The 26,451-nt window shown below is 32.8% G+C and overlaps 1 protein-coding gene across 1 annotated transcript in view; it reads left to right on the top strand.

Annotated features, from left to right (window-relative positions):
- Positions 1 to 26,123, top strand: part of LOC134710711 (dermokine-like) — a 29,194-nt gene extending 3,071 nt beyond the window's left edge. Inside the window, exons 2-9 of the mRNA XM_063571103.1 lie at positions 14,204 to 14,251; positions 14,705 to 14,820; positions 16,446 to 16,627; positions 16,858 to 16,885; positions 18,783 to 18,921; positions 19,770 to 19,787; positions 20,518 to 20,571; positions 23,938 to 26,123. Of these exons, the coding sequence (XP_063427173.1) occupies positions 14,204 to 14,251; positions 14,705 to 14,820; positions 16,446 to 16,627; positions 16,858 to 16,885; positions 18,783 to 18,921; positions 19,770 to 19,787; positions 20,518 to 20,571; positions 23,938 to 24,392 (1,040 nt within the window). The 3' untranslated portion in view covers positions 24,393 to 26,123. The remainder of the gene's footprint in view (positions 1 to 14,203; positions 14,252 to 14,704; positions 14,821 to 16,445; positions 16,628 to 16,857; positions 16,886 to 18,782; positions 18,922 to 19,769; positions 19,788 to 20,517; positions 20,572 to 23,937) is intronic.
- The last annotated feature ends 328 nt before the right edge of the window (positions 26,124 to 26,451 follow it).

Raw genomic sequence — 26,451 nt, 5'->3', positions numbered from 1 at the left:
CAGTTACTAATTCTGCTTTTTCATAAATCTGTCATATGAAATAATAATAAGAAATATATTATATACCATCAGATTATTCAATCCATTTTGTATTGTAAAGGGATTTGTACAGACTTTGCTTTTTGTCCATCCCTTTGTTTTAATGTACGTTGATATTTGAAAAATAAAATATTTTCAATTGAATTGTTCAGTCCATTGTGTATCTTTATGTATTAGATGAACACAGGGAGATTCTTAAAAGCCAGTTATTTTTCACTTTGCAGATTCAGTACAATTTATCTCTTGCCTATCTGAGTAATCTTTTATGATAAAATTTCGATCCGCGGAAGAATATTTTTTCGTTGAAAAAGTAAGATGGTGTGGTGTTGTTGCCAGTAAGTCAACACTCGATCAGGGACCAAATGGAGTGAAAGTTACAAGAAGTAACTATTTTAGTAAATAAACTCATCATAGATACCAGGACTAAATTAATTTAGAATGTCTTTCAATTATAAAATACATTTGAATGTTAGAGCAATACGTGATACGTGATTTTTCGTACACGTGTGGATAGTAACCCTCCTCCCAAATTGACAGAAACAAGTCCTGTGCATCAACAACTTTGTCAAACCTTCATGGAATTTTATGAAATTTGGAAAGAAAATTCTTTATGATAAAAAAAAAAACCCAGAATCCAAAGTGAAATTTTGAAAAATATATTTGTGTCTAATTTTCCCGTATTTTACTGATAAATATTTTTGCAGGTAACATTTACAGTCTAAGGTTAAAGTTTTTCAGTTATCAATAAGTTTGTCAAACTTTCATAGAATTTTACGTAAATTGATTCGACACGTGTTTTCGATCAGAAGACAGAATCCAGAACTTTCGGTCATAAACCTTTACTCAGACCAAGAACTAGCATATGTAGAAAAAATAGTAATATTTTTTTAAAATTCATTATTGTGTATTTTATTTCTGGCTGTTTGCCGTCAACATTACACTAACGTCAACATTACACTAACGTCAACATTACACTAACGTCAACATTACACTTATACTATGACCGGAGCAATGATGAGTACTTACTGTTGGAATGTTGTACTGATACAACACTTTTCCAGGTTAGGGATGGGTTGAGCGCTCACAAAGACGTTCTAACCCGCCACATTCTCGATGTGCTTGTCCCAAGCCAAAAACCAGCTGTCAATTCGAAGTCGTTGAATGACATCGATCTGTCGCAATCGTTTTATGTAATCAGTTTGAAATAGGCCATTCATTTTTTCATTTTTTTTTTTACATTTTTATATACCGGGAATTTTTATAGCCTGCTATATTTACAGTATGTGTTTTGCTCATTGATGAAGTTTGTACGATGACGTTTACATGTAGTTATTGACATCGTTGTCCTGGGGTCTTTGATGGGTAGTTGTAAGATTTTCATTCAGATCAATTTTCCTCTTTTGCATACAAATAAAGCACACGTGAAATAATTATGGACAACATAAATGTTATTTAGTTATCTTTCCCGTGGAAAACAGATATACAATGATTTTGAATTATCCATTGCACAGTGTTTTTACAGTTATAAGATCTTATAATGCACACTCTCATTAGAACCTCGTCTCAGTAACCTTTTATATTTTAATGCTAATAATATTCTTTATTTTACAAAGTTAACTCATTTGACATATAACATTGAGGTCTTCATAAAAAAGAAAATACATACAAACAAATAACAAAATATATATAGATATAATGTAGCGTAAATATTGAATAGGCAATTGATATTCGATAGGAGTATGTGTAATTCACTTCAGGTCTATTCATTCTGTAAAGTTAAAATATAGTTTGAACACATGATCTTAAAAAATCGAAATATATCAATTTGGCAAATTTTTCCAGATAATAAGACTGAGGTAATTAAATGTTCTTTAAAAAAATCAGAAGACGAAGACGCCCTGATCGGTCGTTGACCTGAGCGAATATTATATAAACGTAGATGATCAGATGATATATACCACAAACATCTTTAGATTCTTTTTTTAATTCAGTAATGAACATAGCCTTAGGGTATCTAGAATAAAGTTTGTATTTTTATTTTCTGTTTCGTCAAAAAACATGGCCGCCATGGCTAAAAATAGAACATAGGGGTAAAATGCAGATTTTGGCTTATATCTAAAACACTAATTCATTAAGAGCAATTCTGATGTGATGCAAACATGTTCATTAGGTAAAATTCTATCAACCATGAAATTTTCAGATGAATCTAACATCCCTTTGTTAGGTTGCTGCCACTAAATTGGTAATTTTAAGGAAATTTTGCAATTTTTGGTTATTATCTTGTATATTATTAATGATAAAGATAAACTGTAAACAGCAAAAATGTTCAACAAAGTAAGATCTACAAATAAGTTTATATGACCAAAATTGTCATTGACCCCTCAAAGAGTTATAGCCCTTTAAGGACAATTTTACACAATTTGTTTACGTTTCCAACTTTAGAAAGTCTTTTCCTCTGAAACTACTGAACCAATTCCAACCAAACTAAATAAGAAAATACCTGTACCAAGTCAGGAATATGGCAGTTGTTATCCATTCGTTTGATGTGTTTGAGCTTTTGATTTTGCCATTTGCGAAGGAACTTTCCGTTTAGAGTTTTCCTCGGAGTTCGGTATTTTTGTTATTTCACTTTTTTCCGTTGACTAACCGTTACATAGTTTGTTGTAAGGCCCAACACTGTACAACAGTACGTATACGTAGTCAATCATTGGTAATATTTAGTAATTGTAAAAAACAATAAGAGCAATAAATGGTAAAGAAATGTATTAACTCTCTTAAAAGGTATATTCTGCTTGAAACAATTTCATATACTTTATCAATTTGATTTGATTATGATAGATTTTTATAAATTTATAGAATTTTTTCAATTTCTGCATTGATTTTGTCTTGAAATCAAATACATGCAAATTATATAGGGGTTGTCTCTTTAACAATGAAAGTCGATCACCATACAGCCAGCAGAATAAATACTGACAAACTTATTGTTAATTCTGCTGTAAGAAAGGGTTACTATATAATTCTAGTAATAGCATTATGTTTTCGTTATTTATAAACGTTTTTATGCTGATATTTTCATTTTTTAATGCATCAAAATGTGGCACATTGATAGTAAAAAAAAATAAAAAAAAAAAATAATAAAAAGCAAAAAAAAGGAAAAGAAAATATCAGAAATAAACAGTTATAGAAATAAATCCCCGAGGTCATACATAATAGGACTATATACAATTCCAACTATCAGCAAATGATTATTTTCTGATTATTTGAACCCTGCCTAAGATAAAGAAATGCAGACAGAAATTATATTAAGAGGAAACAGGTGGGTTTCGAGTTACAAAACAAACTAATAGTTGTAAACTTCTACGTCATTTGGTCTCTGGTGTAGAGTTGTCTCATTGGCAATCATACCACATCTTCTTATTTTTATATTGTTTAAGGAAATATAATGCTAAAAACCAAATCTGCCCACTGTGTTTCAAAATATTGTTATATTATAAGTGGTATTGCATAATTTTCTATGAACGATTTTCGTTGTTTCTGGTATTATTGGCAGGGGAACCGTAATCTACGATCAGGTGGAGGATGCATTACGCAATTTGGGAAAAGGGGAGTTGAATATCTGATTGGTTTGTAATGTGATGTCGATTGCAGGTCTTTGGTAGTCTCTGTCAAAGAAAGTTTTATGGGACGCACCAAATTTATAAGTTTATGTTGGTCTCTTATTAATGTTGTGTTTATGTCGCTCCAACTTAAGATAATGATGGCACGATATATTTGAATTCTTGACTCATTTTTAAGAGTGTCTTTTGACTGTTTATAGCAAATGCATTGTGTCATGTTTTTTTAAAATATAGTTATTTTTAAAACAAGTGGGTAGTGGAAGTTTAGACGAAATATTAAATCGGGAATGTCCAGTATATAGGTATTGGAAGATGTGGTATGACTGCCAATGAGACAACTCTCCATCCAAATAACAATTTATAAAAGTAAACCATTATAGGTCAAGGTACGGCCTTCTACAAGGAGACTTGTCTCACACCGAACAACAAGCTAGAAAGGGCCTCAAAATTACAAGTGTAAAACCATTCAAACGGGAAAACCAACGGTCTAATCTAAGTAAAAAATCGAGAAACGAGAATTATTCATATTTAGGACGAGAAATTCAAGTACATTGTATTATAATTATACAACATGTAGGTTCTGCAAGATAGACCGTCCAGAATGAAAAGCGGTATATGTGGATAGCGACTGACTGAGGGCGAAAAAAGCGGAAATTAAAAAAAAAATAAACAGATCAGTTTTCTCATTTGATTATAACTTGGATAAAGTTGGTTGATAAAGTGAAACTATTGATTTGTCAGCTTTTATGGACTTCCCCTTTATGAACTTTCCTTGAAGTTTGGTATTTTTTGTATTACCTTTTTGAAAGCACAGCATTTTTTCCTCCTAATAAGACATTGGACTTTAACGGAACAGTGTAACCTACATTCCATTACAGCTGAGAACTTCAACAAAGTTTCCTGTAAACTGTCATCTTTCAATTGGATGATATCGAGAGCAGTCACAAAGTCTTAAATTATTCTTATTCCCATTGAATAATAGAGCATTATTTTTCTTTAGAAATGTCATATTGATTACACGATTAAAACTCAATTGAAAATCTTAATTACGTCAGAAACTTCCTAGCTAAACCATATCAATTAATTTGCAACAACAACATCGTGCTATGGAACGCCACAGCTGTCTTTAATATTTGGAACTCTGATATTACTTTATGTTGTTTTATCATTACTTAAGGATATTTTGTCTTTACTTATTATGGTTTGGACATTACGTAATGATGTTTTAATAGAGCTTTTTTACAAATTGACGAAAGGTACGAACGAACGTAAAGGGAGCACGTATTACATTTCCACAATAACAGTTAAAAGAGTCTTTGTTTTATCCAACAAAACAGCATTCTTTTCTAAATCAAGTTTATTTTTCAAAAATATTAATATCGCAAATAATACACGATTTTAATATAATCAAACAGAGAAAAATAGTGTCAAATACACTTACGTCGTGATACATTACTTACGTAAACCACGAGAACACAAATTTCCGCGGGACATTTTTAAGCACGAGTTTCACGATTAACATTTCAATGGCATTATTAAAGTACGTTAATCTAAATCTAACGACAAGATTCACATTTATTTTTATTTTTTATAGTACACTTTTAGCAAATTGTCAAAGTGGAATATCGAGATTTGCTTGAAAATGATGCTAATTTAAAAATGTTTTTAAAAAGTAATGGTGAATAAATCTAGAAAAACAGATTTTGTATATCAAGAAAATAGATTTACAATTTTGCATCATATATGTTGTGGATTTTATAATGATGATTTAACAGTACCCATGTTTGGAAGATAGACGCGAAGTTGTCACTTATCGTCCAGTGGCGAATATTTTATGAATTTTCAGGACTATAGGCAAAACGCAAATATACGCTAAAATGACCGTTCAATTGCTCCGGTGTATCATATATATACATTAGGTGGGGGTGGGGTGGGGGGGGGGGGTGGGGGCAATGAATATTACCAGAGGAGAGGCGAGGATTCAAAAGTTAATAAACGAGCAACAGCATATGGCATAGTATAAAGATCGTCTTTTTTCTTCATTTTCATTTTATTATTTTGACCGTTGCAAATTTTGAATCAAGGAAGTATTTGTGTTTTGATTTTTCTTATATTTCTATAAGGGAAGACGACAATGTATTTACTTTGACATTTTCTTAGGTTAAACAGTGCAACATTGTAATATTAAAGAGTGGGGGAGGGGCCGGTTTTTAGACTTTTAGGACATTTTTCCAGTCCGACTACTCTATATTTAGGATATTTTGTAGTGTTATTTCCTCCAACCTAGTGTTATCATATTTTAACCGATCGTACGTCCCGAAATCCTTAATATATCTCAAGAAAATTCAAATTGCATGTAGGATAATTGTCCAAAGTTCCAAGACTATTTAAATATGTCAACATAAAGGATCCCTAAAACGAGTTTTACGTATGATTCGTCAAGCATACGTACCTTTCGTCAATTTGTAAGAAACCTCTAATATAACTCAATATGGAATAGTCATTGCTTACTGATATTTCGATATTACACGATATGGTTTCGTAATGACTTGATATAGTTATGTCATTACTCAATATGTATTTTTCATTACTCGATGTGGTTTCACCATTATTTGATATGGTTGCGTCATTAGTCAATGTGGTTTTAACATTACTTGATGTGTATGTGACTTAACGTAATGTAGTTGTTTCATTACATGATGTGGTTTTGTTATTTCGTAATGATGATTTGTTTATTCTTTATATGGTTTTAACATTATGTACTAATGATGTTTCAAAATTTGACGATTTCCCCCTACTTGATGTGTTTGTTTCATTATTTGATGTGGTCTTGTCATTCTTCGATGTGGTCCTGTCATTCTATGATGTGGTTATCCCATTTCTTAATGAGGTAAAACCACGTGACCAATTCGGAAAAAAACTGTTCTATTTTTAGATAGATTTCATGTTGTATGTGCACAGGCACTCGTCTCAGAATGTTTTTCCTATATACGTTTATATAAAGGTATATAGGACAAAATATTTCTGAGACGAGTGCATGTGTGTATGTGCCTTGAATGCGTGTGGCCATCCATCTAATTAGTGTTCAAATTAAAGTTCAGGTTACTATTTTAGTTAAACTTTGAGTCAGTTTTCAAATTCAAGTCATGCTTAGAATTGAAGTTCTAGTTAGCATTGAGTTTCGGGTTTGACTTCGAGTTTGAGTCACATTTAAAGGCATAGTTCTAGTTACAACTTTGAATTTGAGTCACTTCTTGAGGTAGAGTTTGAGTAATATTCGAATTTAAGTATCATTTAGATAAATTAAGATTTCGAGTTGAAATTCGAGCTATTTTATATGTCTTTTTGAGTTCGTAATTAAATTTTCTATAGCGAAACAACGGCTTTTGCTCGGGCTTCCGAAAAGAGGGTTCCGGGATATACGTACTAAATAGGCAATAAAGTTAGATGTGGTGTGATGGCCAATGAGACAACTATCACCAGAGTTTAAATGCAGTGGATGTAAGAAATCATATAGGCAACCGTACAGCATTCAACACTCCGTATAATCAGCTACAAAAGGCCACCATGCACTATGTGAAAAAAAACTAACGGACTATTTTACCAAAAAACAAATATGACACATATGTATGTACAATGACAAAAATTGAAATTGATGCTCCTCACTTGGGCAGGTACATGAATAAAGTGCTAGAGGCGGAGTTTAACATGTATGTGAGCAAACATCGGACTGTAACAGTTACACAGCACAACACAAGAAAAAAATGTAAACTAGACAAAGTGATGCACCGCACTCCACTCATTTAATCGCTTATACCCCAAAAAGGACAAAGTTCAATTTTTTCTCCAAAAAGAGGAAAAATAATAAATAATAAAAAGAAAAAACCCTGACCACATGACACCTTCAATAAATGTACAAACAGCTAGCAGAGTGATAAATTCCTAGCATTCAAACTGTAGGAGGAGTTATCTGGAAACGACCTACTTATGCAAGTAAATTTCCCAAAAATGACAAAGTTCAACTTTCTCCCAAAAGAGCACATAGTAATAAAAATTAAACCCTGACAGACCACATGCAGCACACCTTCAATATATGTACAAACAGACAGTAAAGAGAAAACTTCGTAGTTATGCGGAATAACTATATACCCATAATGGGACGGAAAGACGGACGGACGGATAGAGGTTAAACACTAAAGTTGCAGTGGCTTATAAAAAAAGTTTCAAATGGCCGACTCAATAGATCGGTATGGCTGGGTAATTAATATCCATCGGGGACCAGGTGATCTCGGGTTTCCCAGAGAGGTAAGGAGATTCTGCTCAACGTGTGGCACCCGTCGTGTTGTTCGCGAAATTACAAACCTAGTGATTTGGTTTTATTTGAAAGTTCACATTCGAGTAAAAGATGAAAGTATTATGATAACGACAACTGGAACATGTTCGTCGTCACATGTGAAACAGATATTCCAAAATGTTTATTTTTCAATTAGTGCGAGGAAGATCAGAGAATTCAATTGATTAAAAGTCAAAGATTGATATTCGTATATATGTTCAAATGATCATTCACGCCAAAAAAAAATCGGAGAACTTAAGTGTGAGATGATTTGAAATGTCTCATTTGTTAACAATAAAGTATTAGTCTTTTGATTTGTGTCGAGACTGCGACATCAATGTAGCAGCAGTGAGACACAACAACGTCGTCGAAAGTGACGTCATTTCGGGACCTTTTATAGCTTACTATGGGGCATGGGTTTTGCTCATTATTGAAAACCATACAGTTTTGTTTTAGTTAAATAAAACCGAATTAAACTGTTTTGACATGATAAATTTATTACCTCCATGAAGTGTTTTAAAACTTGTATAGGAGTTTTTCCTCAATATCAAGAAAAAGTATTTACAGAAAAAACCCTTTTTTTATTTGGATGGATGTACAGCTGATCAGCATAATACGCTTTTACACTGAAAGCAGCAACATCAGGCGAGACCAAGCGTTCCGTGGAGTATTTTACAAATTTGTTATAATACTGCTACTATTTGAGAACTTCGGATCAAATATTTTAGTAACAGGACCTAGTGGTTTTGGGGATATCCTAATTATGTCCGAAATTATGTAAAATTTTTAGGATTTTTTTTTTTATTATTGTCTGCCGTTCCCCGTTTTCATTCCAAATAAATCTGAACAACCACTCGAACTTTAATTTGAACTTTAACTTTGGCGATACCCATCCAAACCACATTAAACAAACGACATATTGAAATCTGTAAAAAAAACAGATTTTTGTTCACATAGTGCATGGTGGCCCTCAGTAGCTGATTATACGGAGTGTTGAAGGCTGTACGGTTGCCTATATATGATTTCTTACATCCACTGCATTTAAACTTTGGTGGATAGTTGTCTCATTGGCAATCACACCACATCTAACTCCTATGTAGCGTTTTGTATACTGCAACATCGTTTATTTAGTACGCATATCCCGGAGCCCTCTTTTCGGAAGCCCGAGCAAAATCCCTTGTTCTGCTATAGCAAATTTAATTACGAACTCAAAAAGACATATAAAATAGCTCGAATTTCAACAGTAACCCGAACTTTAATTTGAACATTTATTAGATGGATGGCCACACGCATTCAAGGCACATACAACATGGAAATCTATCTAAAAATAGAACAGTTCTTTCCGAATTGGTCACGTGGTTTTACCTCATCAAGTAATGGAATAACCACATCATAGAATGACAGGACCACATCAAAGAATGACAAGACCACATCAAAGAATGACAAGACCACATCAAAGAATGACAAGACCATATCAAAGAATGACAAGACCACATCAAATAATGAAACAAACACATCAAGAAGGGGAAAATCGTCAAATTTTGAAACCTCAAGGCACATACAACATGGAAATCTATCTAAAAATAGAACAGTTCTTTCCGAATTGGTCACGTGGTTTTACCTCATCAAGTAATGGAATAACCACATCATAGAATGACAGGACCACATCAAAGAATGACAAGACCACATCAAAGAATGACAAGACCACATCAAAGAATGACAAGACCACATCAAAGAATGACAAGACCATATCAAAGAATGACAAGACCACATCAAATAATGAAACAAACACATCAAGAAGGGGAAAATCGTCAAATTTTGAAACCTCATTACGTTATGTTAAAACCATATAAAGAATAGACAAATCATCATTACGAAATAACAAAACCACATTATGTAATGAAACAACTACATTACGTTAAGTCACATACACATCAAGTAATGTTAAAACCACATTGACTAATGACACAACCATATTAAATAATGGTGAAACCATATTGAGTAATAACAAAACCATATTGAGTAATGACAAAACGATATCAAGTCATTGCGAAACCATATCGTGTAATATCGAAATATCATTAAGTAATGACTATTCCATATTGAGTTATATAAAAACATCATTACGTAACGTCAAAACCATAGTAAGTAAAGACAAAATATCATTAAGTAATGATAAAGTAATATCAGAGTTCCACAGAAGACAGCTGTGGCGTTCCATAGCGTGCATTCAATGGATCGTTGATGATACATAGTTTAACCTTGTATGGTAATTTTACATGCTACGAAAAGCTTGAAAATATAGGGAGAAAATAACACTTAATGTAAATGCTTCTTACTTGCTATTTCAACGATTGATACTAAACGGAAAAAAAATATTGAATTTGGTCGAAAAAAGCATTAAACTTTATTCAATAAGGCTACAATGTGAAATGAATATAGTAATTCTTAAAAACCATAACCCTACAATACGACAAAATATAATAGACATAAAGAGACTAACATACAGTCACGCGTCTGGCGTATAAAATTGTAGTCCTGGTACTTTTGATAACTATATACCTACCAGTATTATAGGCAATATCCTGCATACGAACACACAGTGACACGATACATAAGTACAACAGCGACAAGGTTACTGACATTAAACAGACAGACGCATTAATATAGTTGGTGAGCAACAACAGATGTATAGGAGAATGCACATAAAGAACTATTCTGAGAGGCATTTATTATAAGCATTAGGAAAAATACTGCTACATCTAAGTATGTAAGATGCAACAATGGTACATAGATGTTCAAAACACGTAAATTCATTTTGAATTACAAACGAAGAGAAACAAGAATCTGTGCCCAAATGACAACCTTGCGCCTCTCGCAATACATTTCAATGTTCAGTTAACCGTAAAATTGGGGTCAAATTCCTAATTTTGATTTTAATTAAAATAGGTCAGATCATGTGAACGTATGTACTAAGTTTCAAGTTGAAGTGACCCCACCTTTACGTTAAACTACTTAACCAAAAACTCTAACCTGAATGATAATATACTGAATTCCCCCTATCACATTTCTATGTTCAACAAACACGTGAAATGGGCGTAAAAAACGTTCAAACGGAGTGAGATTTAATTTTTCGACAGTGTAAACGTCTCTTACTACATGTTTGTGAAGGAATTATTCCACTTTCAGTAGAAAAAAAATCATAAAGTACTAACAGTTTGATTGAATAACTGTTAATTTCTGTACGTCCAGTGACAATATATTTCAATACAGGACGAGAAAAAAAAATTCTTAATAACATTAACGGTACAAAATAATTGCACGTTGAAGAGCCAATAAAACCAAACAGGATCAAAAGTTCCACGAGGTAGATGCATTCCTTCATTTAAAATGCTATACAAAATGTTATAACAGTAAATTTCAATGTATGGCTATTGTGTAGGTTTTGCAAGATAGGGCGACCTGGGTGATTAGCGGGAAATAGACACTCTATAGACAAAACACATAAGTAAAAACGAAAGACAAGAATACAAAAAAAATTACCATAGCACACTAATGCAATGGCGGGATGTATAAATACCAAGTCACGCAAAGAGGATATTACCAAAAATGTACTAAACAGTAAGGTTCAAAATATAAAAGACAAGTTGAAAGAACATTATAACACGTTATCAGATGACAAACATCGTCAGTACATAGAATCTATACTTCAAGACCCTCATGTATTATTTGTAAAGTTGATACGCAATATTTATGAACAAGCTCTTGGTATCTTCCGATGAGCTTTTTTTTTTTTTTTTTTGGAAAAAGGACGAGACGTTCTGTGACGTAATATTGGTTCATAAACTTTCTGCCCAGACACTGGTGACGTTTTATAAAGTAAGAATATCAAGTACAAGCTCATAGCGATTGAGTTGGGAAATGTTTATCCGATATATTGGTGAAGTTGGTGTATTGCTGCTAAGGTTGTGGAAATTTATAAATTCACAATTAAAATCGTCTCGTTTGTAATAGATTCTGGTACTGAGATAACCGCTTATGTCTAAAAATGAGACGAAGGAAGACGTGTCTGTTATTTCTTTAATTTCTAGTTCTGGGCTGATATGCATAAAAAACAATCGTAGTACTAATTTATCGTAGGACATGTAGAAAAATCCTTCCGTTCGGAACAAACCTTAACTTATGTAGTTTTATTCATATCAGCCCTGGAGAATATATTAATGGAACCCAATCAGAAAAGTTTGGATTGTTAATGAAGAGAACATCATCAATATATCTGAATGTGGAATTAAATGATCTGGCTTCTTTGATCTTATTGTTTTTGACAAGTGTCTGAAGGAACTCCGACTCATATGGAAATAAGAAGAGGTCGACAAGGAGAGGCGCACAATTTGTTCTCCCTATTTGGGTATGTTGGATAAGTGCAGAAATGTTGACTTGTAACAGACCAACAAGATACCCCTCCGAAAGTTGTTGCAAGGGGTCTTTAACATGACACTCCCTACACGAGACAAGATTTAACGTCCCCATTCTGACTGGACCTTGCCTCGAATTTATACAAGTCTAGGATGACCATCTTTCAATACCCTAGCCAACCTATGGAGTTAATTATTTATACACATTGATGAGAGGCAAAAGATGCCAAAGGTGTATTGAAACCAATAATTCGAAAACAAACTGCCAATGTCTTGGCAAAAAACAAAACGACCAAAAAGACGAACAGCAGTACACGAGATACAACATAGAAAACTTTATACTGAGCAACAAGAACCCAACATAGGAGTTTACACAAAACCTGTTTTCATTTGCCTTTCCCTTTTTGCAGTATAGATATTTTCGAAAAGTTATTGACAAAAATTTGGATAAAAAAATATTTGGAATTAATCATACATATATAGAAAAATTATAATGCTTTACTTTTTGACACAAATTTCATGTTACATATTAATTATTTTAATCGCCGTATAAGTAAAATAACAAAAGTACCCAACTCTAAGGAAAATTCTAAAAGGAAAAGTCCCTTTATCATATTCCAAGTCTTAAAATGAGATTAAATTTGCTCAATGGAGCAAGAATGTGTAAATGTAACAATGTATCAAAATGTGTTCGCACTTGTTTTAAACTGGCTGAATTTGCCCACTTAGCAATGTGTTGATCCAACGTTTTATGCATTATTATTCTAAAATGTCGACCTCTTTACTACCAGGTAGTCGTCTTTAAACGACGTCATGACGTCATGAAAATCGTAGAACTCATGATTGTGTGTCCTATCAAAACTAAATTAAAAAAAAAAGAAGTATTTTTGTTATCAAATTCATGCAAGTGGAATGATCATTCAAACGTTTCCAAATATCCGTGTTTTGCATGAAATTAGCCATTTCAACCACCAAAAAAGTCATGTATTTTGATACAGAAGCCTTTTAGCAAGAACATACTGCGTTAATTAAAGAAATTTTTAAGAAACGAAACATAACCAAAATATATAACAAGTATTTCCGGTTTTTTTTTAAATGCTGGTATGACGTCAACCTTGGGAAATTGCAATATATCGAAACTGGGGGAACAAAACGAAATGAACATAGAAAGTTTTTTCACTTTTGCATTAATAGTATTTATTTAGGAAGTAGTGCAATGTTACATTAAGTTCAAATATGGGATTAGGAAACAAATTTGAAAAAAAACTCTCGCATGTTTGTTATTACTTAAAATCTTGGAAACCTGCTCCCTACTTTAACTTTTGAATAATGATTGAAATTTAAAATCTAGCTGCCAAGTATGCTTAACATAATCATTGAAAGAAGTGTAACGAGCTGACAGCATAAACTTTTCGATTATTGTTCAGAAAGTGGTAGAAGGGAAAAGTGGCACAACGAAATGCAATGGTTTACGTGTATAAATCACACCGTTTTTTTTTCAAATTTTCATTGATAATGAAAAGTCACAGTTTTTTTCATCGAACGTTCATTAGTTTTCAGCCATCATTGGAATTTTTTTAACAAACCTAACTAAAGTCTTGCAATAGGTGACCAGTTTTGTTGCCAAAGAGGATGCCGGAGAATTTCTGATAGTACAATTAAATAAACTGGTAGGTAAAGATTCTTACTTAAACAATTACATCAAATGACGATATAAAATTTAATGAAAATCTGTCTCTGATGTTAAAAAAACATTTTCTTGTTAACATACATGTACATTGAACATGCATTTTTTGTAGAGCCAACTGAACCTGTGGTAAAGACAGGCTATCTGAAGATTTACGAAAGTACGTATGAAAATCAATCAACATTAAGGACGAAAGCTTGGCAAAAATAAGGTTAATAGTATCATGAACGAAAATAACAATTTACTGTTAGGTTAAGGATATTAATTTCATAAACATTACAGAAACTAGCGCAATGACGTCACTCTTTTTGGTGCGATAATTTTATTTAACTTGGTATAACTATTTTAATGAGAAAAATATTTGTAAATTGTGACTTTTCATTTATATGTGGTTAAGATGTCTTACTAATGGAGCATCACCCAGTAAATTGGGAAAAAAAATAAAAAAAATAACAAATCTTATTTAAGAACATCCCGTTCTAAATTAAAATACAATTAAATAATAGAAGACAAACATGCATTTTGAAGCTTCTTTCAATAATAGATAATGTCTGTATTTTATTTCTAACATGAAGGTTTATAATTATTAATATCAATATATATTTGTTCACAGAGGGGTGCATTTGCAAAGGTTGGAAGTCTCGATATTTTGTATTGTATCAAGACAGCAGTCTAATATGGTACCCCGACGACAGCAGTTACCAGCACAGTGGTGGTGTTAAACTGAAGGTGACTTTTATTTTTTTTGTGTTTTATATTAAAGTCATTTAATTGTGAAAAAAATCATCAAAAATACCAGGCTAATATTTTTTTCGCCAGACAGCGCGTTTTATCTACAAGGGACACTTTGGTGACCCTCGAAGAAAAAACCGTTAAAAGACCAATTTAAGTACGAAGTTGAAAAGCATTGAGGAACCAAAATTCGAAAGATTTTGCCAATTACGGCTGAGCTTATTTATTCCTGGGTAGAAAACCATTAAGCTTGTATGAGTGAACTTAAATTCTAATTATGTAGGAGAATCTTGTCCTTCTTATCCTTAAGACCTTACATATTTAAATGTTACGAGAAAAAACCCACACGCACAGACGTTCACCATATAACCACATCACATTTAAACTTATGATACGACATACCCATCTGTTATTGATGTTACTTAAATAAAGGCAACAGTAGTATACCGGTGTTCAAAAGTCATAAATCGATCGCGAGAAAACAAATCCGGATTACAAACTAAAACCAAGGGAAACACATCAACTATAAGAGGAAAACAAAAGAACAACTGGAACACTGAATTGCAACAAATAGTTATCAAAATTACCAGGATTATAATTTAGTACGCCAGACGCGCGTTTCGTCTGCATAAGACTCATCAGTGATCCTCATATCAAAATATTTATAAAGCCAAACTATTAAAAAATTGAAGAGCATCGGGGATCCAAAATTCCAAAAAGTTGTGCCAAATACGGCTAAGATAATCTATCCCTGGGATAAGAAAGTTCTTACGCCAACATACATAGAAACGAACTATTTGATAACAACTGCCATATTCCTTACTTGTTACAGGACATTTTAAATTAAAAAAAATGCTAGTTGAACCGGTTTTATGGTAAGCCAAACCTCCCGCTTATATGACAATGTTAAATAATATCGCTAAAATGACAACACTATGTGACAGAAATACAGAACAAACACACGCATTACAGAAAAACGCACAATATACTCGGTATAACAGTCATATTTGGGAATAGGTCACGTTTGGTACTTAGCAGACAGACGACTTAGATGTAAAACCATCTATGACGTGGTAAAAATGTCATTAGTGAGTTTAGACAAAGACACATCGTATGGATAAACCAATTTGTGATGGTGTCCATAAATTTACGAAGTGTCATTTTTAATCTTTCCTCCTCATAACTCTCCTGTATTTGTAGTCAGTATAGAGTGAACATACACGTGTATAACGTATCAATTGAGATATGTAAGATTCTTATAAGGTATACAGCATTCATCAACTGCATGTTTACATTAGGCATTCGACAATCAAAACAGAATCTTTGTTTTACTGTCGAAAACACATATATTAAAACATAAGATTATTTCGTTCGCTGAATTTATCTTAAAGCGGGCGCCAAAATCATAGCTTTCAATTTATCTTCAAACGTGCATATAATATATAATTAATCATTGACACTTGACTTTTTATAAACTCTGCCTGTCAAGATTGAGCTAGTAAAAATATTGCCCTGCTGTTTAATTATATCCCTTTATTTCTTACGTGTTTTGATGGTAAAGAAACACGATTTATGTCCCTCTTTGATTATATTTAAACTAACATAGCAGTTGTTGATTTCAGATGGTAGCAAACTATATGGCAGTAGGACCAATGTGCCTTCATATAACTGGGAGACCAGAGCTTCCCAAAGGCAGATTGGCAATCCATATGATGGGTATACCTAATATTTTCAAGAAAGGAACGAAAAAACTAAATATTGTCATGAACTGGATATTATTTGATGGAGGAGATGATGAAATGAAGTGAGTTTAACTTCTGACAGAATGATGTGAAGGAAAACCAGTTAATCCAGAAACATGTACGCACTTAAATTTGTATCATACGTACTGCAAAATATTCTCCCAACTTATCTTCTATAAACTTAGAAAAAAAATTGTAAAAAGTAATGGGAAGGATATTGTTTTGTGTTTGTTCATTTTAAAGATATCGCACAATATATTTTTACACTAATATGTATGTACCTTATTTACAGGTCTTGGCTCGATGTTATAAAACCAACAGTAAGTATGAGATAATAACATTAACAGTACAATTGTTTTTTCTTCAGTGATGACCACCACCATAATATTGAAAAATTCAAAACCTAATATAAACGTTGTACAGCTGATAAAATACAAACAAAGGTAAAAAAAAAGAAAGCCAACCCGGACATGGAATCGGAGCTTTATTTGAGGGAGATACATTCGTTGACTTAACATGATTTAAAAAATTTCATAACAGCCAATTTCAATGAAACAATTAGAGTATTTTCATGTCAGTACCCAGTACTGACTATTGGGCTAGGGTTACTCTCGGTGACTGGCAATCCACCAGCAGAGGTATCAGCACAGTGGAAGTAACAACATTAATGGCATCAGTTTTACTGCACCGGATACGCATTTCGGCAGTTACTGTCTCATTAGTGATGCTCGAGATCAAAATATTTGAAAATCCAAAACCTATGAATGTAGCTTTATGTAATTATGTAATTCATTGACCGCTCCCGACATGTGTAAAATGTGTAACTTCAAAGCATATTTTAGCGGCGATCGATGTCTTTCAAAATAACTGCACTTTTCTTGTACCCCTGGTGCTTTCGAGTGGAGAACCGTCACAAGCATCGCACAAGTTGGCATTCTGAGACAGGTGGGGAGCAAGAAGGTGAACTGTGGTTTATTGTCTCGCCTTGACTGAGTCAAAAAGCGAGACATAGGTATGCTGTTTCCGGCGTTGGCGGCGGCGGCGTCAACCATGTATTAGTTTGTGATTAGGTCTAGTTTATGGTGAACCACAAGTAGTAGTTCAATCATATTTGGTCTGCAGTTGTATTAGCATTGGCACATCTCATTTCCATGGAGATTATTTGGCCTTGCCCCCTTAGTCATGGTATATTGACTTTGAAATTTTGCTTAGTTAACATGTATTAGTTTGTGATTAGGTCGGTTTAAAGGGATCCACTAGTGGTAGGCCAATGTTAATTGGTATTCAGTTGTAAAAGTATAAGCACATCTCATTTACATAGAGAATATTTGGCCCGCCTCCTCAGTCATGGTCTATCGACTTTAAAACTTTCGCTTAGTTTACTTGTTATTGTGATTTGATCAGTTTGAGATGAACTGTTAATGTTAAGTCAATGATATTTGGTATGCAAATTTATTGGCATTCGCAAGTATCGTTTCCATGGACATTATATAGTCCCACTCCATTTGCATTGTTTATTGACTTTAAAACTTTTACATAGTTTACAAGTTAATGTTTGTCATTAGGTTTGTTTTAGGGGAACAACTTATAATAAGTCAATAGTATTTGGTGTGCAGTTATATTAGCATTTGCACATCTCATTTCCATAGAGATTGTTTACCCATGTACCTCATTCATGGTTCATTGACTTTGAATATTTGCAAAACTTACATGTTAAAGTATAGCTATTTTAATTTCAATATTTGCATTATCAAAATTACAAAAAGGCGAGACATATCTCTGTGATAACAGTTTATTTTTATCAATAGTACCGCTTAAGGCGACGCTAGGGACCGTCTTGACCTTTTTGTAGGGTATAAATGATTCGTTCATTATTGAAGACCCTACCTCAACTGTCTAGATGAAGAACAGGAACAAAAGCCCTGTTCATTTATAATTTTTTTTTTCTATGTATTGTGTGCGATTTTGTCCCATGCACATTTACTCCAAATCCTTTTATTTTCTATAAGTTTCAATGCTTTCTTGTATTTTCTGTAAAAAATGTGATTTCCCAATAATTTATAATACATTCATTGAGACACATTGAGAATTAATTGAGATTTGGTGTCCTTCTTGGCGTTTAAATGCAATTCATTAATGTGTTTAGCAATTGCAGTTGTATACATAAATTGATTTTGTAAGACTTTTCATTGATTAAAGTGATATATCTTATTTTAGCTACCTCCACCTCCGACAAGACCAAAACGACCGCCTCATTCTCACCATGCAAAGCAGAAGGGTCACTCAAAAAAGAATGGTCATCCACGAAAAAATGGACAACCACCACCATATCGATTCAATTCTAACGTTGTGAATCGTAAGTATGAAGAGGAAACAAATCTTGCAAGAGTAATTTGTAATGTCATTAATTTTTGTAAGATTTTGCATAGAACTTGTTGATGTTGAACTTCAAGTGAATTAAAAAAAATGATGAACTGTTTAACTTAGATAAGATAAAAAAAGGAACATAACAAGTGAAAGAGAAAAAATCAACATGATAATCAAGGAAAATCAACAAAACAGTAAAAAAACAACCTTCTACACAGAAAACTAACTATTGAACAACAATAACCGAAATGAACGGAGGGTATATTCAGGTGCTATAGAAAATAGAAAAAATCCTGCTCTACTATTGTCATTTGGCCTTTTAAACAATTTTTGATTCGAGCGTCACTGGTGAGTCTTTTGTAGACGAAACGCGCGTCTGGCGTAAATATAAATTTTTGATCCTGTTATCTATGATGAGTTCATTTGTTTGTTGCTCATTGAAAGTAAAAATTCGGTGATATGTTACAGTCGCGTTGTCACAAAATAAGAAGAGAGGACAGGAGTGTGGCTATGACAGTTAGGTGTCATCATTTATACTATTAGACTATTTACCGGATTTGTTAAAACATGAGCAACACGACGGGTGCCACATGTGGAGCAGGATCTGCTTACCCTTCCAGACCACCTGAGATCACCCCTAGTTTTTGGTGGGGTTCGTGTTGCTTATTCTTCAGTATTTTATGTTGTGTCATGTGTACTATTGTTTGTCTTTTTCGTTTTTAGCCATGGTGTTGTCAGTTTATTTTCGAGTTTGACTGTCCCTCTGGTATCTTTCGTCTCTTTTTTATAAACTATTTTGTATACACTGCAATCTAATTCAATTTTTTTCTATTGCAGCTGCTAAAACCAATCCTGGTAAGTCAACTATTTTTGAAACGTTTGTTTTTAAATGTATCACTGTATTATATTAAAATATCCTATATTTGAAGCTGGATTAGACTTTGAATGCAAATCAAATGTTGCATACACTTTATGAACATTTTGAAGTATAAACCAACTAGCGACTTCAATGACACTGTATCGCTCACATGGAATTCTTGCATAACACTGATACAATGCAAGAAGAATAATTGTCATTAATAGAAACTGTGTGGGTGAAAATCTTGTCTGGTTGATATTTTTTATGGAGCAAGTATCGTCCATCCGATATAGTGTTCAAGAAAATACTATGAAAAAAAATGAAACTATGGGTTGTAATTGAATTTTGGACCAACAGCTACAATAAGGAGTTTATTGACAATTACATTCGTATTATCTTGTATATATCTTGATTTGTAGATCTATATAGCTCATCATTTTTGCCGTTTAAAGGTCCAGTCTATCTACCATAGCTTTCAATATATTATGTAAACACACAAACATTGGCCGAAAATAAGTATTAAAAGACAGTATGATACATTTTTTTCTATCTCCTATAGTTTTCATAAAAAATGCTAACATGGGTAAAAATCATCATTTGCATAACTAAGATTATACATATTTATTCTATGCAATGCTTGAATTGCAAATAACCTCCCGTCATAGAAAGTATAGATGATAAATGATATCAAAATATTTTCTGCTCTGATACTATCTGCATTTTTAGCTTACCCACCAACAAATAATGGCTATCCACCAAACCGGCAAACAAGACAGAAAGGTAAGAAAAAAAACATAAAAAAAATATTAATGCAAAAAAAATAATTAATTAAAAAACTTATTGGTTGTTAGGGACCGTTTCAACTATTGAATGATTGAAGTGCAGTAAAATGATTTTATTTTTAACAATGTATTGTGGATACAGTTAGTCTTATTCATAGCCAAGGATCTGGGACAGCTTTTTCGTCAAGTGAGCCAGGTTCCCAGGCTAACTTAATCAGAAATGTGATTAAAAAAAATACTTGAAAAGTGATTTTTTTCTGCATTTAGATTGTAACTATATGATTAATCAAAAACGTGTAATGGAATCACCCTTCCAAAAGTTAATGTAAGTCATCGTGATTTGGTTGACCATTATAGAATAAATGTGTCACAGATGACCATGGAAATCTTTCTGTTATATCCACAATCCTGTCCTCTTTTCACGAATATGAATATAGAAATGAGTAGACGATCTCTCCTACTTTTGCGGGGGTTCGTGTTGTTCCATCTTTAATTTTCTGTGTAGTGCTTTGTTAACTGTTTAATCCGTTTGTCATTTTTCTTTTGGCCAAAGACAATGGTAAATTTTTTTATTGTCATCGACTATATAGAACATGAAAAATCATAAAATTATGATCTTTAATACTAGGCGTGACCGTTCAACAATGTATAGTATATGGGTTGGCTGTGGTGAGTATTTTCCCCCTCTTACATGCATATTGCATCTATTCATTTTAAGCTCACCTGGTCCAATGGGCCAAGTGAGCTTTTCTCATCACTTGGCGTCCGTCGTCCGTCAACTTTTACAAAAATATTCTCTGAAACTACTAGGCCAAATTTAACTAAACTTGGCCACAATCAGTATTGGGGTGTCTACTTTAAAAAAATTGTCCGACGACCCCGCCTACCAACCAAGATGGCAGCCATGGCTAAAAATAGAACATAGGGGGTAAAATATAGATTTTGGCTTATATATCAGAAACAAAAGCATTTAGAGCAAACTTGACAGCAGTCATATGTTCATTAAGTAAAAATCTATTTGCCAGGTAATTTTCAGACGAATCAGACGACCCCTTGTAGAGTTGCTGCCCCAAAATTGGTAATTTTAAGGAAATTTTGCAGTTTTTCGATATTATCTTGAATATTATGATAGATAGAGATAAATTGTAAACAGCAAAAAATGTTAAGCAAAGTAAGATCTACAAATAAGTCAAATGGCCAAATTTTTTAATTGACCCTTTAAGGAGTTCTTGTCCTTTAAAGTACGCAATTTTTTGTAATCTTTTACAAAAATCTTCTCCTCTGAAACTAGTGGGCCAAATTTAACCAAACTTGGCCACAATCATAATTAGGGTATCTTGTTTGAAAATGAGTTCAATGACCCCGCATACCTACCAACATGGCCGACATGGCTAAAAATAAAACATAGGGGTAAAATGCAGGTTTTGGCTTATATCTCTGAAACTAAAACATTTAGATCAAATCTGACGGGGTACAAATGTTTCTCAGGTTAAGATCTATCTGTCTAGAAATTTTCAGTCAAATAGGACAACCCGTAGATGGGTTACTGCCTCTGAATCGGTAATTTTAATGAAATGGTTATTATCTTGAATATTATTATAGATAGAGATAAACTGTATACAGCAATAATCTTCCACAAAGTAAGATCTACAAATAAGTCAATATGATCATATGGTCAATTGACCCCTTAATGAGTTGCCCTTTATAGTAATTTTTTTGTGAACCATTATAAATAGAGAAAATTTAAAAGGAGCAAAAATGTTCAAAATGATGAGCTCTTCCAATTGTCCATATACGTCAAAACTGTCAGACAAATTTGTATTGGAGTTATTGCCCATAAATGACAAAGGAGTAGGGGCATTAAGGCCTATTTTTTGCCCAAGAAAATAAAATGTTTGATAACCATTTCAAATTGGCACATAATGTTTAGAAATGCATCGGGACAAGAAATATAGATGAAAAATGTAAAGATTTTTATCTGATGACGTCACAATTACGTCATTATATGTACTGTTTTCACAAAAACGATGAAAAATATAGAATTTATGCAGTTTACTATCTTTATTTCCGTTGTGGAAACATCCTGCGCAGCCAAGAAACAACACAACAATTAAACAGAAGTTTTATTAGCATAATCTTACCAAATATAAAGTTGTTTCTTGGGTGCGCACATACTTTTTCAATCTAAAATATACTTAAAATTTAATGAAAAAACATAGAAAATCACGAAATTTAACACAATATGCAAATTTAGTCATGATTTGTTGCCATGGTAACTTGTTCGATGACAAATTTGTTTTGTTTTTCTTAGTACCTTATACCTTAGTCTAGTTTTCAGTTATTTAAGAATATGTATGATAACTTTTGAATTTGCAGTAATTTTTGGGCCAAATAAGGGCCTTATTGCCCCTACTCCTTTTACCATTTTTTTGTCATTTTGCCTTTTATCATGAAAACTATGATATTTAAAGAGAAACTTTTTTCCGTTATGCCTGACATGATTTAAGTTATAATAGAAAAATAGACACTTTAAATAAAAAAAATTATCAGCAAGGCAAGATCTATTAAAAAGTAATTTTGCTTATATAGTTATTAGACTCTCACTCTTCATAGGAGTGATTGTCCTTAAATGAGGATGTTTTACCCTCTTTTGTGTTTTGAGCAAAAACTAAAGTAGATAGAGAGAAACTTGACAGACTAAAAGATCAGTAATACAAGATCAACAAAATAGAGATTTTTGGCATGAAGTCTATTCTCGTCTACAATGTTGGAGAGTGTCCTTTGTTAGATATGCATATAGACCAAGGTTAGCAATGCAGGCTCTAGTTTTCATGATCTAGTGGTCAGATCAAGGTTACAGTATAAAATTATGTCCCTCAGTGGCTATATATATGATAAGTCAACAATGTTGTGTATGCAGATTAGTTTTGGGATATATATATATATATCTATTTGAAAATGTGTCAAATGGCCTTTTTATCTCATTATTAGTAGGTAGTCCGTTAAATGTTTTAATAAGGGAGTACGTTTATTCCTTAACAACTGCACTTGTCAGGTCAATTATACCTGGTATCTTTTGAAGGATATATTTTTTATACTTTAGTATAAACGTTTTTATAACATAATGTACATTCATTGTGATTATAATTGTGACAATAGTCCGATCCAAACAAGAAAGATGTTTAAATGTTTTCTTATAATTCTTTTTCGTGATAAATTATAGGAACAAAGTGATACATTTACAAACACTGTCAATCGTAATATATGTCGTTATTGTATTATAAAACATACTACTTTAGTAGTATACAAAGGCATCATTGAAAACGTTTGATTAAACTCGTTTTGATTTCACATTATATTTCAGGAATAATTTTAAGAGGTGCACTAGGCAATGGTCTCAGTAAATACGGTCCAGGCTATGGATGGGGATATGGTTGGGGCTGGGGACCACATCCTTATGGTGGATACTGGGGAAGTTGGAGCAGTTTTGGAAGTCATGGAGGTGACATGAACATAGACAATAATTACTATGACTGTGATCATGACAATGAAGATTACGGATATGATGACAATGATGTTGGAGATTTTGAAGAAGAGAGAATGGGGATGGTGGAGACTTTGGTTGGGGCGGTGATGATGGGGACTATGGGTGGTGGAGGATATGGAGGTGATGATGGGGGCAATGAAGGTGATGGGAGCAATGAAGGTGATGGGGGCAATGAAGGTGACGGGGGTGGTTATTTTGGTGGGGATGGTGGCGGTGGTGATGGTGGTGATGGCGGTGGATGTGGAGGGGGATGCGGAGGTTGTGGAGGATAGATGTTCCCTCTGTTGTGCAAAGCATTTGAAGGATTTTATTTTGTATTTTTTTTAAGATATTGTAACAATTTTAAACATAGTACTATATACATAAATGTACTTAGATTAAATGTAGAATGGCACACATTTATTGGTTTTTCGTGATTTTGTCTTTTGTATGTCTTTCAAACAACAAAAGGCAACAGGTCTGCCTAATGTAAGATTTTTTTGTGCCTTTTTGTAATGAATCAACGACAGAAATAAGTCTATGTGGATATTTTGGGCATAAACTTGAAATACACACGTCATGAATTCACAAAAACGAGCTTTTCGTTTTTATATTATTTTATTGTGATATAAATGAAAACAGGCTTTTCACTCAGGTTTTAAATAAGTCGCTAAAAGCTTAAAATGAAACTTTCTATTTAGTATGACATTAAGATTCTAAAACTTGCTTAAATATCAACTTTAAGACTGTCTCATTTCCGCTTATTGTCTACGAGACAAACCGCTTATTGTCTACGAGACAAACCGCTTATTGTCTACGAGACAAATCGCTTATTGTCTACGAGACAAACCGCTTATTGTCTACGAGACAAACATAATCTATACAGTTTTAATATGTTCCATTTTGAGGTTTATAAATGTACTGTTTAACTTAAATATATTTTTTAGTATGTTCCATCTTGAGGTTTATAAATGTACTGTTTAACTGAAATATATTTTTATCTCAAATATTTTTATTGGTTTTTCAATGTTATATGCTAGACAATATCGTGTGTTTCTTCTATTTCATTTGGGGAAATGTCTGCCATTACAGTTGTTATATAAGTAATGAAATCCGTCTCTAATTTAGTTACATTTATATTTTATATCAACTAACACTTTACATTGATCAACGTTGATGTAGAATAGTATTTATTATTTTCTGATGTTTTTTGTGGTACCTATAATGAACAGAGTGAAATATGCCATGGATATTATTTAAGATTGTTTGCTCAAGTAAATACTTGGTTTTTAATGTATATCGGGGGTTTTAATTTAATTTTGGTTGTGTTTATTCAAATTTAATTTTTGCTGTTTTATTTTGTTTTTAAATTTTTTTAGTGTTGCATTTATAACTAGAATGAGCAGAATGGCTAAAAATGAAAACAAACTTAGTAGTTCTATGTATAAGCTTATTTTCAAATTACATGATGATGGTATTTGTGAATTTAAATGGGTGTCATTTGTAAAATCTATATTTGACAACTCAGGAATAGGTTATATGTTTTTCAACCAATACATTGATTATTCAACTATCAAACCCGTTATAAAACAGATTTTTCAAGATCAGTTTCTTCAAAAGTGGTTCAGTAATATCGATAACTCGTCTCGTGGCGAATGTTATAAGTTATTTAAATCTCAGTTTGGCCTGGAAAATTATCTATTACGTCTTCCAGAGGATAAAAGAATCTGGATTTGATAACTGAGAACATGTAACCTAAACATTCCTATGGAAACTGGCAGATGGTACAGCATCGCTAGAACAGATCGCATATGTACCTTATGTAATGAATCATGTATTGGTGATGAATATCATTATTTATATGTATGTAATAATAGTACTATTACTGAACTTCGGAAGAAATATGTACCGAAATATTATACAACACTAGAACACACCCGTGATATCGCGGGTCCGTGACTGAATTAATGTATATAACTAAGCGTATGCCTTATTTTAGTATTGGTATAAAAGACGCACAGTTTTCTCTGCTTTCAAAATCTTTCTGTTTGAACCCGTCGACCTGGAACCTATCAATTATTGGTAAAATTTATAATTTGGAAAACAAAAGGGCCTGGAATGGATTATTTTTTACTCAACAGTATACAGCAAAATTCTAAATACGCCGTTTGGTGGTGCGCCTGTCAGATGTGGAACGTACAGATAAGGTAACAGGTAACAGGTGAATATACTATTGGTATCGGTGTCGGACTCGATCCGGAACTTCTTAATTATTGGCAATATTAATTATGTGGAAAACAAAGGGGCCTGGAGTGGTGTAATTTTTAATCAACACCTTTGTACTATATTAGT

The sequence above is a fragment of the Mytilus trossulus genome, chromosome 3 (genome assembly GCF_036588685.1).
Source record: "Mytilus trossulus isolate FHL-02 chromosome 3, PNRI_Mtr1.1.1.hap1, whole genome shotgun sequence".
Classification (NCBI taxonomy): domain Eukaryota; kingdom Metazoa; phylum Mollusca; class Bivalvia; order Mytilida; family Mytilidae; genus Mytilus; species Mytilus trossulus.
Note: the sequence above shows the minus strand (reverse complement) of the source record. Positions and strands in the feature narration are given on the sequence as shown.